This window comes from Pseudocercospora fijiensis, assembly GCF_000340215.1.
Source record: "Pseudocercospora fijiensis CIRAD86 unplaced genomic scaffold MYCFIscaffold_2, whole genome shotgun sequence".
NCBI lineage: Eukaryota > Fungi > Ascomycota > Dothideomycetes > Mycosphaerellales > Mycosphaerellaceae > Pseudocercospora > Pseudocercospora fijiensis.
Genome location: NW_006921533.1, coordinates 8020092 through 8038769, shown reverse-complemented (window position 1 = coordinate 8038769; position 18678 = coordinate 8020092). Strand labels below are relative to the sequence as shown.

Genomic DNA, 18678 nt, shown 5'->3' with positions numbered 1-18678 from the left:
ATGTCCATGTCCCTCATGTCAAATGCAGAGCCAATGCAGAACAAGGTTCATCTTCGTAAGCTTCGAGAAATCATCGGTATAAAGGGCTCGTCATGCCACTGAAGCCAGCCCATCCTGGCGTTTCACAACTACTTGGGGGCAAACATCACGCAGACCGCGGAACACAACCAACCAGAACGCTCGCGACTTAAGCATGTAGCTGCACTTCGCATTCGTGCTCCTCTCACCAAGCCTCCTCTGGGATAGCAACCTCGCTGGCACGTACACTCTGGGCTGACTTCCCGACCCGAGCTGCAGTGGAAGCGAGAGCGTGACGGCTCCTCTGCGCTGGTCTCCAGCGCCTACATCTCACACATATGCAGTCCCCGAGTCTCGACGAGCATGTGCTCACGTTCAAGATGCTGCGCCCTGGATCAGCGGATACACAGTCGCCGTTACCAGACGATGTTCGCGCTGGAATCGTAGCAATTTCCGCTGCAGCCATCGTCTCCGCCGTCTCGTCATCTGGCCTTCTTGCATATCTGGGCTACAGAGTCCTCACCTGGAAGCATCGCTCATATGCTCGCATCAACCAATACGTGGCACTGCTCCTCAATCTCGTGCTGTCCGATGTACAGCAAGCCGTCGGATTCAGTCTCGGCACTCAGTGGCTGCGAAAAGATGGCATCTTTGCTCAGACTCCGACCTGCTGGGCGCAGGGCTGGCTTCTGAACGCTGGCGATGTGGGCATCGCTCTCTTCACACTCGCACTGGCGGTCCATCTATTCGCCGATGTGGTCTTCGACAAGCGATTGTCCTATGCCCCATTCCTGTTCATGATCGTCAGCCTCTGGACCTTCGCCTATTTCCTTTCCACCATTGGAGTCGTCATCCACCCTCGGGATTTCTACATGAGAGCAGGAGTCTGGTGCTGGATCAACGAGAAATACCTCATGGACCGACTTTGGATCCACTACATCTGGCTCATCCTGACTCAAGCCACTGTAATCATCGTTTACACCCTCATGTTTGCTATTCTCTGGCGCAGAGTCAGGTCATTCTTCTACTCGACCCCGGACACGCGAATGCGAGCAGAATCAGCCGCCCGAAGCATCATCATGTACCCCATTGCATACGTCGCATGCACTTTACCTGCCGTCATTGCGCGACTGAAGATAATGGCTGGAGGAGACGTTGGGTACGCTGAGCTGACCGTTGCCGGATTCCTGCTGGCTTCAAACGGCTGGATCGACGTGCTGCTCTATACCGTGAGTCGTCGAACGCTCATCTTCGGACCTGCCATCACTAAAGAGCAAGTCGGAGGCCTGGACACCTTCACGATCTGGAACGAGCCTGAGATGCTGCCTGGAAAGATGGAATTGTTCAGTCGAAGCCGTGACAGCACTGCAGACATGGACCTGCCCCGTGCGACATCGGACAGTGGACAGCGTCTGTCAGAAGTTGAAGCCAATGCCGGTTTTGGAAGGCAGACTAGCTCCGCAGTACCAGTCAACGCGGCTCACGACGACAGAGACTCGATATTACCCGTCAGACGCGTATCGATTCTCTCCGAAGACGGGAGACTGAAGGCATGTCGAAGCTTTGCTGAATTCGAGAGGAACTGTCCAACCTTGCAGAAATTGGAAGAGGAGTGAGCAAAGCGACGCCAGAACGGTATCAAATTCGACAACCAACAACCAGCACAATCTTCGTCAGCGGAGTCAGGAAACAAGATCTCGCAAGTGAATTTGCGTTGTGATCCACGACGCCCGGCTCTGGTCAAGCATCTTCTCAGCCATACAGCGCGGTTTGATCAATTCCATCCGGATGCCAAATACGCCATATCCAACTAAGGCGTGACAAAGCACGGCCAAAAGCGACTCTCCATCGCGCGACAGATTGTGATGATGATGAGAGATCGCCAAGTCGCCCGCCCATACGGTACAAGACGCCGATGAGCATCTACCCGTGATGCAATCCAGATATGAGATCAAGGGCGGCCAGACATACACACACCGGGACACACCAAAACCCTCCGGTCGCCACCATCGCCTTATGCATGGTGTTCAACCGCCGTGGACTTGATCGGGATCTTGCAAGTCGGTCACGAATCGAGACTTTGGTGGTTCCGCAACGTCAAGAAACCACACGAGACGCTGCTCAATCTCCTGATCGATCGCAGTGGAAGAAAAAAAAAACCCCCCCAAATCTAGTAGGGAGCAGCAAGAAGCTACGGAGTACTTCCATTATAATCACTTCCAAGTTCTCACTTCAATAATCAATCCCATACCAAAATTCGCCTTGCCACTCCCACATATAATCTATTCCAACAACAAATCTTTCTTCTTCTTCTCATCAGTATACCTCCGTAATTGCACTCGAGATGGAGACCCTACTTTTTAGGCAGAAGTTCGGGTATGCATGCATATTTATCCAGATCTCGCGTGTGTGATCTTCGGGGAATAGTTCTACGTAAGAGCGGGTGAATGTAAGGTATAGAGTACTGTATCTTACTTTGTCTTGCTAATAAGGACATCTACCTTATATAGGCTGTTTCGGCAAACTAGACTAGACTAGACGGGGTAGGTAGGTAGGTAGGTAGGTAGGTAGGTAGGTAGGTAGGTAGGTAGGTAGGTAGGTAGGTAGGTAGGTAGGTAGGTAGGTAGATAGGTATTATAGGCTATAAGATATATACTTAGACTTTATTTAGTAAGTACTAAACTTTTCGGGTCGTAATTCTAAAGTAGATTTCCTAATCCTAACTACGGAATTAGTTAGGTTCGTTTATTACTCGTCTCGTAATAGTAGGAGGAATATATTATCTTATATTAAGTCGTTAGATCGAGCTAAAAAAAATTATCTGTTTCTTTTTTTTTTATCTAGAGTATATATATAAGTAAGGTAAATACTACGGAAATTACTTATTTGCCTTCTAGTTATAGTTAGAGAAAGAATATATAGATAGGTATATATCTATTTAAGTTTTACTAAGATAGAGCGATTGTTTTCGTCGATACTATAATAAGTTAATAATAGGACGACTTATAACCTATCTAGAGGCTTAGGAAACTAAGCTAGGTATCGAACTAGGATTAAAAGACTTAGAGTATAGTAGAAGCTAGGTCTATTAGAGTTTTCTAGTAGGAAGATAATATAAAACGAATAGAAGTATTAAAGAGATATCGTATAGGTATTAAATCGTATCGCTATCTCTTCTATAGTATAATTATACGTCTTAGGTAGTAGCCGCGGTAGTATATAGTCCTTAGGGTCTCCTCCCTCCTCTTTCGAAGAGATAGTCGAGGCCTAACTACTAGTAACTTATATTACCTATCGTCCTAGTTAGAGAGTATAAGCTCCGCTTTCTCTTAATAAAGATAGTAAACGTACGCCTTTTTTTCCTTTTCGGCCTTAGAGGCGTAGTATATAGGAGATAGGGTTTTATTATTTTATAATCTCCCGTTTATCTATTATAGCGTAGTCTAATACCGATAGCTAGGAAATAGTCTAGCTAACCTAGGCCATTACTTATAAACCTAAAAGTTAGCCTTTATAGTAAGGTAACTTATTCGAGGTATTATTAGTATTACTTTCTATCTTACTAATCTAGATATCTTATATCCTAGACGTCTCCCCCTTTATTACTATCGCGTTACAATTCGAATAACAAAGTCTATATATTTCTCGCTACGCTATATAAGTCGTTAGTAAAACGAGTCGTTTAAATTATTTTCGAAAGCCTTTCTCTAAGTTAGTAAAAGTCTAGTAACTACTCTAGAGGATACTTACGGTTATTACGATTTTAATACTAGTAACTTTTCTTTTCTAAAAGCAATCTAGTCCTTAAACGTAACTCGTCGTTCGGCTATTTATTTTAGAAAAGCGAGTAGTAGGTTTATATAGACACTTAAAAAAACGGTAAGAACTTAAAGCGAGAAGCAAGCTCGAGATGATTTTCTACTATTTATATAAATACGAGTATAAGTACTTATTCCTTTTCTATCTTAATTTAGCGTAATAAAAATAACTTAATACTCTTTAATAGGCGGAAGAAAAGCTACCTACTATTCTAGTTCTAGAGATTATAGCGTACTTACTTACCTTATATTATAACATTCCTACTATAAACTCCTACCTAGCCCTCCTCCTCGCCTATAGACTAGTATATAACCTACTATAGCCTACCTAATATTTATACCTACTAACTCTATCTTCGATCCCTTAAGTCTCGAAACTTAGCTATATAGCGGGTTACTTACTAGTTATAAAGGCTTATAGGATCTATTCCTATCGTTCCCTACCGTCTATATAGTAACTAGAGCTTATTAAATTATCGACTCGTATCTAAAAGGCGTCCTAGTTAAAATAAGAGACTTGCCTCCTATCGACTTTTGTATAGCAGCTCCTACTCTAAAGCGAAAAGAATAGAATTGCCTGCCTCGTTCTCTTTTCCCGGCCTTAGAATTAACACCCCTGCTATTAAATCCTTATATCTATAGCGCGCGGAAAAAAGGGCAGTATCTATTACTATAAGAAGGGTATATTAGCAGGTAGATAGGATAGTAGTAGGTATAAGTAGTATTCGATAAGGATCTAGGAGAAGAGGGAGGAAAGCAGGCAAGTTAGCCTAACGCTAAGCGCTAAGCCCTACCTAAGGCATTAAGACCCTAGCTTTACTCGGCCTAGTTATATGCTAATTACGTATAGCCCCTTTAGCCCTAATATACGCTTCCCTTCTAAAGGCCGCGCCCTCGTAGCCTTTCTATATTCTAATCTCGACCTCTATTACTACTAACTTAGCAAATCCGATAAGCTACTTAGCCGCGCTAAATTAAACACTTAACTACCTAATTATATAACTATATTAAACCTTACCTTCTAATACAATGTCTAACTCTAACTGCGCTATCCTTATATATAATAGAGTAAAGTAATATATATCTATAAGAATTAAGGGCTATCGACTAATTATAATACGAGCGCGTCTTCCCTACTATAATAGGTAGACGTACGAGGTATTATAGTGCTGCCTCCGTTCTAAGTAATATTATCCGAGTTCTTTACGTCTACTCTAAAAGACCTAGAAATATCCGCTTCCGAGGGATTGTTCTTATTATTACGAGGGCTATTATTGTTCGTAGTTTCGCTAGCCCTAATTAGTTAGGTTTAGCGGCCTTTAATTGTTAATTAACCTTATCTTTTAAAAACATAGTTTGTCTAGTTTCTATAGATAAAGGCTATTATAAGTATAATAGTTAAGGTTCGCCTCGCTTAAAGGATCGGAAAGATCGAGGAGTAACCTATTATCCGCAAGATCGACCCCGGCTAGCTTAGCTCTATATTTTTGCCCTTAGTTAGTCTATTAATCGCTTAACCTTTTAAGCCTCGAGCCCCTCGAATAGCTTAATCTTTTTTAGCTTAGTTAGTATAGTATATTCCGGCCTTAGACCGCGGTATAGGTAAGGTTGTTCTTACGGGTATAATAATAATAGCAGGTAATATTAATAATAGCGGCGCTAGCCGTCTTAGTACTAACTTTACCTTGCTTCTAATTTCCTTCTTTAACTAGCAATATACTTAGTAATACCGTTACTAATATAGCCGCGCCGTCTTCTAACATATCGCTAGCTCGTGCCGTAACGCTATTATTATTATTATTATTACTATACGCGCGCGCGCCGTCCCCGCGGATCGCCTAGGCCTCGGGGCCTCGATAGAATAGAAGGAACGGGAGGGGGCCTAAGGACTAAGAGAAGGGCCTTGCTACGTTAGTAAGGAGGTAGAATACTTAAAAGAGCAGGCAATTAGTTAATACGTCGTAGCGCGCTTGTTAATACTCGGTACGCGTTTACTATTATAGTATAGTCTCATTTCGCTAACAATTACTTGCTTCTAATTAGTTAGCTAATAGTACCCCGGGGGTAGTATTAATCCTAGGTCTCTCTAGCGACTTCTAGTAACATTATAGGCCCTTAGCCTTCTTCTTATTCTTTATACTAGTCTAATACTTATCTAATAACTTAGTTATATCCTTAAAGGAGCCTTTAGCTTCCTATAAGTCCTATTTAGGCGAATAGCCTTACTACCTTAGTAGGTACTCCTTCTTACCTTGTCTAGTCCGATACTTTAGTATTCGTTCGACCGACTATAGCTCTTTACTATTAGCTAAGACTTCTTCTAACTTAGTAGGCGCTTTATCGCCTTCGCGCTAGTAATATAGCTTAAGGGGGGACACGTAGAAGGTATTATAGATAGTGTAATAAGGAGGAAGCTATAACTAATAGGCCTATATAGAGGGGCCCTTAACTTCTCGAATGCGGAATAGGCTAATATATCTTAGTACGAGCTTAGGCCTTGTTTTGCTATTAGGTAATAGGTGTTTGCGGATGCGGAGGTTCTTTATACTAAGTATAACTATATCGCCTTGCTTAAAGGTTATCGGTATATAACGCTTATTATAGTAGGTCTTTTAGTACTCTTAAGCCTTTGTTAGCTTCTTAGCTATCTTAGCATAGATTTCTCGTATCTTCTAGATACGTTCTATTGCCGCTAGTATTTCTAGTACTTAACGCGCTTCCCTTTCCTAGCGCTCGGCCTTGAGCGTTAATAGGTCTTATAGTAAAGCAGCGTTTTAGCCTATTATAGCTATATATAGTAAAACCTTAGTTAATAAGTATACACTATTGTTGTATACGAATTCTATAGGCTATAGGAGGTTAACCTAGTCTTTAGGGCTATTATTAATATAGCTACGTAGGTACTGCTATAAGGTAGCATTCTGCCTCTCTGTTTAACCGTTAGTCTATAGATAGAAAGCTATTAATAGCCGATGCTTTAGTCTTAGCTATAGGTATATTTCGCTCTAATAGTGCGATACTAGTATCGATCTACGATTAGATACTATCCCCTTAGGGGTTCCCTAATACGTATAGAAGATATTATTCTATAGCGCTTCTGCTATATTAATAGTAGTCTAATCCTTCCGCGCCGGGATATATCGAGCGCCTTTAGTAAATCGATCTACTATAATAAGGATAGCATTATATATATCCTTGCTGCCCCTACGCTTAGTAGGAGGAAGGCCTATAATAAAATCTATTATAAGCTCTACGAATAGCTTCCTAGGAACAGGGAGTAAAGACAACTCGCTAAATAGTAAGTGCTTTAGTGCTTTAATAGAATCCTAAGCTAGCTACCTCCCCTTCCTTAAGCGACTATCCTTTACTTAAATCTAACGATAACCTACTAAGGCGGTTTAATAGAAGACTATTTGTTCTAGAAGGTAAGAAGTACAAATATCTCCTTACGATTATAGGCTTATTAATTTTCTAGGTCCTACCGATATACCCTCGTCGCCTAAACGCGTAGATAAATATCTTTAGAGCCTAAAGGGCAAGGGTAAAGTAAGCTAGATATAGGGAGACCGTAGCGAGAACGAGATATCGGAAGAGCAAGACTCTCTATAGTATATATAAAGAAAAGGGGTTCCTCGGAAAATAGTACCGAAAAATAAGAAGGCTTTAGATAGATAGAAGAAAGCTAAAAAGAGTAGGCGGACGAAGGCTATCGCGAAGAAAAGTTATCTTTCTATTAAAAAAAGGGAATAAGGCAGGACTCGACGATAAAGAAGTAGCGCTTTAAACTAGGTACTATTACCCTTCGCTAGATCCGGCTTTTCTAAAATAAAAGAGGGACTAAGCTTTTAATCCCTAAGACTCCCTTCTAGCGACTCGTCCGAGAAATTATATTAGATTTTCGGTCTAGTATACGATTTACGGCTAAAGCGATTAGTACTCTTTAAGAAGCTATAGAGGCATTTCTCGTAATCGAGCTTAAGCTTTTAAACCTGCTTACTATCTATACGAAGCGGGTTACTCTTTAAAATAAAGATATATAGCTTCTAGCTAAAATTCGGCGTCGGTTTATAGCGGATTAGTTAGAAATTGTATTTAGTCGGTAGATTAACCTAGGAGGAGGCCTATTTTCGCATCCTTTTACCGGCTATAGGTACCGGCTATATTTCTAATTTTATCTCCGCGCCGTCCCTAAATCTAAGGTACGAAGTAGAAACCTAGCGCTCTATATTTACCCGGCTATTATAGAGACGAGCTATATTTAGATTAGTTTCTTCGTATATCGCGACCTAGCGGGTAGTAAGCGAAAGGGCAATAGAACGTTTATAATACGTCTCTATTTAGACCTAAAATACAAAGGTCCTAAGGAGCCCTAGTATCCTAACTATAAGGAGATTCTTTAGTATTAGCACTTTAATCCTCTATACTACGAAGTAGATAGTAAGCCTACGAGAGAGAAACTTTAACGAGAAATTCTCTATAATACGTAGCGCTATTATATAGCTATAGATACGTACTAAGTCCGGCAACTCGAAGAAGAATTAAGATAGCGTATTAGCGACCGAGGAAGAGATCGATAGTATACTAGTAAAGTCGAGGTCTTATAAGCGAAGTATAAGATAATATAGGCTCCTAGTTATTTAGAGTAACGTACTATATAAATAACTAGGCGTATTACTCTTATTTACTTACGACCTATATCCTAGGATACTCTTCTCGTACTTTTTATACTCTTTTCTAATACCTTACCTATAATCGCTCCGCGATAACCGAGTAAATATAAGCTATAGGATTTCCGCTCGGTACCTTAGCCTTCGAGATACAGTACAGTTAATTCTCTATAATACGTAGCGCTATTATATAGCGATAGATACGTACTAAGTCCGGCAACTCGAAGAAGAATTAAAACAGCGACCGAGTAGGAGATTAATAGTATATTAGTAGAGTCGAGGTCTTATAAGCGAAGTACGAGATAATATAGGCTCTTAGTCGTATAGAGTAACGTACTATATAAATAACTAGGCGTGCTACTCTTATTTACTTACGACCTATATCCTAGGATACTCTTCTCGTACTTTTTATACTCTTTTCTAATACCTTACCTATAAGCGCTCCGCGACAACCGAGTAAATATAAGCTATAGGGTTTCCGCTCGGTACCTTAGCCTCCGAGATAGGGCGGAGTTGAATTTAGAGCGATAGCAGGCACTCGTAGCCGGCATATAGAGACGGTAGTAGGCCTTTTCCTACTAAATAACTAGCTTATTTAGTATAGCCTACCTAATATTTCTTATATTTCCTAGCAATAGGCCTAGGTTACTTATAAGATTACTATAGCTAGTAAGGGCATTACTAAAGAATATCTATACTATAGTAGGATACTATTATTAGGCCGGCTATTTATTAAAAGGAGGCTTTCGCCTATTACTATACTAGCTATATATGCCGGCTATATTTCAAAGTTTACCGTACCTGCCTTTTTTAGCTATACCTACCTTCTTTCCTTACTCTAACGTTACTATAATATAGGCTTACGCGACGCTTACTCTATTACCTAGCGATACCGCGATACTACCTCTCTCGCTATATTTAACCTTCGTATCGATACCTATACCTCTACGCTCTATATCTACTATCTACGTAATACCCTCGCTCCGCGCGCGCTTTCGTATACCTTCGTAACGCACTTTTTTCCTTAATTCGACGACTTTTATAATACCGAGTCTACTTAACTAAGTTACGACGCCTCGTAAGAAGGGACCTACTACTTCTACGGGTCGTAATAAGACCGGAAATAGTAGAACGAGTATAGTATATTAACGTAAGAAGGCTACTACTACTACCGCTAGATCCGGTACTAGAAAGGGCGTCGCGAGCAAGGCTCTACGTAAGACAACGGCGGGTAAGGCTCTACGTAAAACGACGACTAGCGCTTCTACTACTAGTAGTAATAATCGTACGAAGCGTCGATAGCGCCTAGGAAGTAAGTCCTATTTATAGCCGGTAGCGTAGCCGGCAGCGTAGCCGGTATTCTTACTGTCTTTTTACTAATCCTTCTTTAGCCGTAGCCCTCTATAAGATTCGGAAGTATTAGAAGAGTTCTAATCTCCTAATCCGTAAAGCTCCTTTCTAACGACTTATTCGCGAAATTGCCTAGGATTATAGAACGGACCTTCGCTTCTAAGCCTCCGCGATAGGCGCCCTTTAAGAGGCTATAGAAGCCTACCTAATTCGTATCTTCGAATATATATTTCTCTTCTACCTCTTTTCGGACTATACTAATACTATTTTAGCGGTTAACCTTATAGCTATCTACGCGAAGCGTATAACGATTATAGATAAGGATTTCAAAGCACTCGATTAGATTCTAAAAGGCTAGAATATCTACATTCGAGATAGTACTAGGTAGGATAGATATTCTAGTAGGAAGGATGTTCGTAGTATCGTTTATAAGCTTTTCTATATACGAAATAAGCCGCTATTATACGGCGCTATATACCGCGCTCTAAATACTCTCTAAGTATATATATATAGTATAGTATACTTTATTAGCCGTACGGAATAGAAGTCTTCGAAAATCCCGTTAGTTCTAAGGAGTAAAAAGGCCGGCTACGCTACTAGCTACGCTACTAGGTTTTTTAAAGAACTAAAAGAAGATATATATTCCGGTTGATTTGTATTAGTTTGGATTTTTATAAAACGAAAACAGGGAAAAATAAGCAAGGTTGAAGAGCCTAATACTTATAGTTATAGGTATTATCCCTGTTTTATAGACTATATTATATACCTGCCTTCGCAACTCTACCTAATACTCCCTCTAAATATCCTTATACTCTACCTACTAGAAATTTAACTAGGTACCTAGACCTATAGCTGCCTCTATATCTTTTACTATCTTCTATAGGTTAAAGGACTCCTCTATAGTAGCCTCTACCTCCTTATATAATACGAAGTTACTGCCTACCCTATCCTTAATATCTCCTAAATAACTAAGAGTTCTAAGGAACGAACTAGCATTCGGCCTTAGTATAGCGAGTAACTAGTAGAACGTTCTATAGAGCTGCTTTATAGCTCTTTTATATACTATACCGATACCGAGGGAGGAGCTATTATAGTACTTAATATTAGAGAATAGTTTAGTTAGAAAGTGTTCGAACTTCTTAAGGAGGGCTTCTAGGGAAATCGATAAGTTCTACCTAGATCTAGATAATAACATTCTACCGAGCAGTTAGGGAATTAAACAGCGAGCGAAAGGATAAAATTTATACCTAATAAGTACAGTTAGAAAGATAACTTTTCTTCGCGATAGTCTTCGTCCGCCTACTCTTTTTAGCCTTCTCCTATCTACCTAAAGCCTTCTTGTTTTTCGGTACTGTTTTCCGAGGAACCCCCTTCCTTTATATATACTCTAAAGTGTCGAAAGCACTATATACGAGGGTAGAGTTACGGAAGCGATAGCAGCGAACAATTAGAGACGAAGGGAAGACAGTTAAGAAGGAAGGGAGGACGAATAGAAAGCACTATATACTAGGGCAGAGGAGGTACTAAAGGTAGAAGATAGAAGAACCCCTAAGAGGGCATATAGGATAATAATTTTAGAACTCCTTAGAGGACTAAAAGCAATCTACAACTAGGTAAGCTACGTAATTATAAAGGTAGCTAATACAGTCGTAGCAAAGATTACGAAGAAACAATAGGAGATAAGCCTAAACTACCGCACCTAGGTAGTAGTAGCTAGTTAGGAGGCGCTAAAACCCCCGAGGACAGTAGTTCGAGTCTATATTACGGACCTATAGGAGCAAAAGGAAGTCTAAGGACTTATAGGGAAAGAGATTATAGAAAGAATTGCAGTTAAAGAGGTAATTAGGGCTAGGAACGAAGGTAAAGGGGTAATTAAGCTATTTATAGCATAAGAGTAAGATAAAAAGAAGCTAGAAACACAAAAAGAATAGACAACTAAGATAGGGAAAATAGTAAAGGTCTCCTAACAGCAATTTATAATTATAGCCTACGGCATAATAAGAAGCTTTAAGGAAGAACAGGATATTAAGAGCCTATAGAGACAAAACCAAGCTATATACCTAGGCCTAAAGATTACAAAAGTAGTATAGATTAAAAGGAAAATCGAAGAGACTAAGAAGCAGTCTTCCCTAATTATCTAGGTAGGGAGTGCAGAGTAGGCTAATATAGTACTAGACTAGGGGTTGTTCTAGGACTTTAAAAGATTAGAAACAGAGATATACAGAAGCAACTATAGGATAATATAGTGCTTCAAATATCAATACTATAGACACTTAGCAGCTAAGTATATAAAGATAACCAACACTTGCTCCTATTATATAGGGGATTACTAGGTTAAAGAATGTAAAGTATATAAGGGAGAAGCAAGATATGTATACTATACTAAAAGACACCCCTCTTAGGCGAAGGAATGCCCGGTAAGAATACAGGTAGCTAGGAAGGCAAAGGAAGCTAGAATCAATATACTAAAAAGATATATAATAAGCTAGGGTAGCTAGGTATAGAAGCAACCTAGCTAAGTGCTATAAAAGAGGTCTAGGTAAGATAATAGGTTCACATTTAGGGCCTTACTAGCACAAGAGAGTTACTAGCAACTAGGGAGACTAAGATACCTTAATATTATAGGAAAGGAAGCAGGGCAGACAAAGCTTAGTCAAATATTAGTCTAAAGTAAGGGAAGACTAAAGGAAAACTTATAGGGAAATAATATAGATAAAACCTAATAAACATTGCAATATCACTAAACATTATATAGTATAATATTAATAAGAGCAAAGACAAGGTATAGAGGAGCTTCCTTCAAATACTAAACCTAAAAGAATATTATATTATTGCAATCTAAAAGCCCTAGCTTAACCTATATACAAAGAGACTAGCAACAGTTAAAGACCTAAGATACTACCTAATTATCTACAACTAGGGAGCCCTAAGGATATACATCTATATTAGCAAGGAGATAGATATAGAAACCTAGTAGGCTATACTATAGGAGGATAGGGACCTAATATTAGTTTAAGTAGAGACATCCTAAGGTACACTCCAAGTCTACTGTATATACAACCTACTACTAGACTTAAGAAGCAGTACCTAACTAAAAACCCTAGAAAGACTACCTAGAGTTATCTAGGGGAACACCTACTAAATCCTACTTAGGGATTTCAACCTCTACTACCCCCTCTAGGGCTTAGACTTTACCCTAGCTTACTACTTCCTAGTAGGAAGACTAATTGATATATTAGAGAGGGAAGGAATAGAAATTGTTACCCTAAAGGGACTAATTACTTAGGAGGCAAGAGGAAGTAGTAGCACACTAGACCTATACTTTGCATTATATTAGATTAGGAACAGGATTATAAGATACAGGGTTAACTAGGAACTAGAAGAATTATTAGACTACTTCCCGGTATAGATTGAGCTAAATGTCTAAGCTAACTAGGAAAGGGAACTAGAGGAGAAGCTTAACTAGAAAGGTACTAAATAGGGTAGGATTAGGGAGGAACTAGAAAGGGACCCAAAAATAGAGGAACTCTTAATAAAGCACCTACTAAGGCTAGAGGACATTAATAAGGCAGTAGAAGAACTAATAGGAATCCTACAATAGGTAGCTAGAAAGTATACCCTAGCAAAGAAACATTCACTATACTAGCGACTATACTAGACTAGTAAGTATATAGGGAAGGTTAAAGTAGTAAGGAAGGCTAGGAGGTAGTAGATATAAACCTATACCTAGGAAGTATAGGATAACTATAATAAAGCCTACTAGGAAAAGAAGATCTAGATTAAGAAAGACAAGATACAAGAATAGAGATCTATAATAGGAATAATTATAAAGAAACTAGAGGAGATATAGAGGATAGCTAAATAGGCAAGGAGGCCTAAATAGGAAAAGAATATGCTACTACAATTCCTAGACATTATAGACTAACAAGGACAAATATAGACTATAATAGAAGGGAAAGTAAGAGCCTTAGGCTAACACTTCTTCTATAGAAAAGTATAAGTAGACCTATTAGATATAAAGGAGGAAGAATAAGAGACTCTACTGCTAGGTATACTAAGAGACACCTAGGTTAAACCCGAAACTATTGAAAGGATCCTAAAGAAAATTCTAGGTAATAAGGCACTAGGAGAAAACAAGATCTATAACAAACTTCTAAAAGCATATAGGAAGGGGCTAGCCCTAGCACTAGCTAATATCTTTTTATAAAGCCTAGCACTAGGACACTACCTAAGACTATTTAGGAAGTCCCTAATAGTAGTACTAAGGAAGCCCTAGAAGGAAGACTATATATAGATAGATAGATATTTCATTTGCCTGTTGTAGTGCCTTTCGGCCTATATAGGTCTGTTTCTATGTATTGTTTTAGGTAGGAAACTAACTTAGTTGGTAAAAACCTCCCTCCTATCCTATTTATAAGTATTAATCTTCCTCGTTTCCTTGTTTTCCTTCCTTTAGGGTATACTAGTATTATGGTTATTACCCTCTAACTACCTTGCCTACTACCCTGCCCTTCTTTCCCCCTCTTCTTCCCTCCTTCTTATCTACTCCTTAGTTTCCCTTACTAGTGCGAATTGTTATATAAATCCCTATTTAATAATCTACTTTACTATCCTCTTTAGGTCTTCTTTGCTCTAGATTAGCTTATTGTATTCCCTTTCTATTGCTTTTAGTCTCTAATTACTTCTACCTTCTAACTACTAAGGGCAGACTAGTAGTATATACTTAGGGTTCTAAGATTGGTAGCTATATTAGTACGCTCTGCTTTCAATTCCTAGGACGTTTCTTCTAAATAGGTAAGACCTAAGTCTAATATATTTAGATCTAATTTAGATAGCTAGGCTTGCCTCGGCCCTATTTAGGTCCTTATAGAGCTAATAGTTGTATTAACTAAATTTGATTAGTGCCTTTAGGGTTCCTAGTCTAACTTGTGTTTTGTTCTATTCCTGCTCCTATAGGTATCTAGCAATTAACTCTGCTAGGCTTTATTTCTCTCCCTTTAGCTTGTCTTCCTTTAGCCTTATATTTAGTCCCTAAAGCTCTTTCTCTAGCATTTCTCTTATTAAGACTCTATATTGCTCTAGGTCTTTAACTTTCTAGGGAGTTATTTATAGTCTGTCTCGCCTCCTAGTCCTAATATACTAGGCTTTTATCTTATCTAGTGCCTTTTAGATAGTCTGTTAGACTAGGTATTCTATTATCTTTACCGTATATTAGTGTCTTAGTCCCTTAAAGTATTGTTTGACTAGTAGGATCCCTAATTCTATTTCTACTACCCTTATTAGTATAGTTTTGTATACTCCTAGGATTTTCTTTAGGCTTTAGGTTTAGGACCTGCTAACTAGTTGCTTAATCCTCTTTAGTGTTTTCTCCTAGGCTGTCTATATCTATGCTCTATATAGCATCGCTAGCTTAACAATTGCTTTATATATAACTTTAGCTTTCTCGAATATAGCCCCCTATATAGAGGCTATAAGTCTATTAATAGATTATATATTAGTATCTACCCTCTACTTTACCTTCTTTACTTATAGTCCCTAATTTAGTTTTAGATCTAGCTAGATCCCTAGTACCCTAAGCTCTGCTAATAGTTAGGTTTCAAAGCCTTAGATAGTGATTGATTGCTTTATATTATAGGTTGATTTAGCCTTACTAAAGTAGATAAGCTAGTACTTTTCTAGGGCGAATTTTGCTCTATACCTCTTTACCTATTTTTTATACTCCTAGTGCTTCTCTTCTAGGATCTTGTAGTTGGTTTCTATTATCTTAGACTAGGCTAGGATGTTTGTATCATCTATAAACCCTAATACTAATGTGTTTTTTAATTCTAGGAGTAGGAGTAGGTCTGCTATAAAGATAAGGAAGAGGATTAGGGAGAGTATTAATCCTTAGGGGATTCCCTTTTTAGTTAGCATTAGGTCTAATTTGAATTTGCCTAGAATAAGCTATATCGATCTTTCCTATAGGAAGGACTAGATAAATTGGACTATCTAGTTTAGTATAGCTTTCTATTTAAGTATATATAGGAGTCTTTTATAGGAGATATTGTTAAAGGCTCCTAAGATATTAAGGGAGAGGAGGGTTGCTACCTAGTTTTAACTATAGTGCTAGATATGCTTAATCTGTTCTATAATTAGTTCTATAGCTGTTAGTATTAACCTCTTCTTTCTTCCTCCTATCTAGCCTTCGGGAAGGATGTTCCTTTCCTCGGCAAAGGTTGTTAGCCTTTTAGCGACAATTTTCTCTAGCACCTTGCCTATTGTATTAAGTAGGGCTATTAGTCTATAGGCCTTAAGCTGTGTATAGTCTTCCTTCTAGGGCTTCCTTAGCACTACTATTAGGGACTTCCTAAATAGTCTTAGGTAGTGTCCTAGTACTAGGCTTTATAAAAAGATATTAGCTAGTGTTAGGGCTAGCCCCTTCCTATATGCTTTTAGAAGTTTGTTATAGACCTTATCTTCTCCTAGTGCCTTATTGCCTAGAATTTTCTTTAGGATCCTTTTAATAGTTTCGGGTTTAACCTAGGTGTCTCTTAGTATACCTAGCAGTAGAGTCTCTTATTCTTCCTCCTTTATATCTAATAGGTCTGCTTATACTTTTCTATAGAAGAAGTGTTAGCCTAGGGCTCTTACTTTCCCTTCTATTATAGTCTGCATTTGTCCTTATTAGTCTATAATGTCTAGGAATTATAGTAGTATATTCTTTTCCTGTTTAGGCCTCCTTGCCTATTTAGCTATCCTCTATATCTCCTCTAGTTTCTTTATAATTATTCCTATTATAGATCTCTATTCTTATATCTTGTCTTTCTTAATCTAGATCTTCTTTTCCTAGTAGGCTTTATTATAGTTGTCCTATACTTCCTAGGTATAGGTTTATATCTACTGCCTCTTAGCCTTCCTTACTACTTTAACCTTCCTTATACACTTACTAGTCTAGTATAGTTGCTAGTATAGTAAATGTTTCTTTACTAGGGTATGCTTTCTAGCTACCTGTTTTAGGATTCCTATTAGTTCTTCTACTGCTTTATTATACTCACCGATGCGTATTGTGGGCCGGTGGTCGGTCCACGCTGACCTGCCGGTCCCTTTCTAGTCCCTCCCTAATCCTACCCTATTTAGTACCTTTCTAGTTAAGCTTCTCTTCTAGTTCCCTTTCCTAATTAGCTTAGACATTAAGCTTAATCTATACCGGGAAGTGGTCTAATAATTCTTCTAGTTCCTAGTTAACCCTGCATTTTATAATCCTATTCCTAATCTAATATAATATAAAGCATAGGTCTAGTATACTACTACTTCCTCTTACCTCCTAAGTAATTAGTCCCTTTAGGGTAATAATTTCTATTCCTTCCCTCTCTAATATATCAATTAGTCTTCCTACTAGGAAGTAGTAAGCTAGGGTAAAGTCTAAGCCTTAGAGGGGGTAGTAGAGGTTGAAATCCCTAAGTAGGATTTAGTAGGTATTCCCCTAGATAACTCTAGGTAGTCTTTCTAGGGTTCTTAGTTAGGTACTGCTTCTTAAGTCTAGTAGTAGGTTGTATATACAGTAGACTTAGAGTATACCTTAGGATGTCTCTACTTAAACTAATATTAGGTCCCTATCCTCCTATAGTATAGCCTACTAGGTTTCTGTATCTATCTCCTTGCTAATATAGATATATATCCTTAGGGCTCCCTAGTTGTAGATAATTAGGTAGTATCTTAGGTCTTTAACTATTGCTAGTCTCTTTGTATATAGGTTGAGCTAGGGCTCTTAGATTGCAATAATATAATATTCTTTTAGGTTTAGTGCTTAAAGGAAGCTCCTCTATACCTTATCTTTACTCTTATTAACATTATACTATATAATGTTTAGTAATGTTGTAATGTTTATTAGGTTTCATCTATATTATTTCCCTATAAGTTTTCCTTTAGTCTTCCCTTACTTTAGACTAACATTTAACTAAGCTTTATCTGCCCTGCTTCCTTTCCTATAATATTAAGGTATCTTAGTCTCCCTAGTTGCTAGTAACTCTCTTATACTAGTAAGGCCCTAAATATAAACCTATTATCTTGCCTAGACCTCTTTTATAGCACTTAGCTAGGTTGCTTCTGTACCTAGCTGCCCTAGCTTATTGTATATCTTTTTAGTATATTGATTCTAGCTTCCTTTGCCTTCCTAGCTGCCTATATTCTTACCGGGCATTCCTTCGCCTAAGAGGGGTGTCTTTTAGTGCAGTATATACATCTTACTTCTCCCTTGTATACTTTATATTCTTTAACCTAGTGATCCCCTATACAATAGGAGCAGGTATTGGTTGTCTTTATATACTTAGCTACTAAGTGTCTATAGTGTTGATATTTAAAGCACTGCATTATCCTATAGTTGCTTCTATATATCTCTATTTCTAATCTTTTAAAGTCCTAGAACAACCCCTAGTCTAGCACTATATTAGCTTGCTCTACACTCCCTACCTAGATAATTAGGGAAGACTGCTTCTTAGTCTCTTCGATTTTCCTTTTAATCTATACCACTTTTGTAATCTTTAGGCTTAGGTATATAGCTTAGTTTTGTCTCTATAGGCTCTTAACATCCCGTTCTTCCTTAAAGCTTCTTATTATACTATAGGCTATAATTATAAACTGCTATTAGGAGACCTTTACTATTTTCCCTATCTTAGTTATCTATTCTTTTTGTGTTTCTAGCTTCTTTTTGTCCTGCTCTTATACTATAAACAGCTTGATTACCCCTTTACCTTCGTTCTTAGCCCTAATTACCTCTTTAACTGCAATTCTTTCTACAATCTCTTTCCCTATAAGTCCTTAGATTTCCTTTTACTCCTATAGGTCCG

The 18678-nt window shown here is 38.5% G+C and overlaps 1 protein-coding gene across 1 annotated transcript; it reads left to right on the top strand.

The window, feature by feature from the left end:
• Positions 1-6: 6 nt before the first annotated feature.
• Positions 7-10551, top strand: MYCFIDRAFT_172678 (uncharacterized protein; the record flags this gene model as incomplete). The annotated part of the gene is made up of 11 exons (XM_007925887.1): positions 7-45; positions 109-214; positions 247-296; positions 339-1630; positions 1681-1734; positions 1764-1835; positions 1897-1947; positions 1984-2160; positions 2193-2337; positions 2369-2427; positions 10542-10551. 11 exons carry the CDS (start codon positions 7-9, stop codon positions 10549-10551), a joined length of 2055 nt encoding a protein of 684 aa, XP_007924078.1.
• Positions 10552-18678: the final 8127 nt, after the last annotated feature.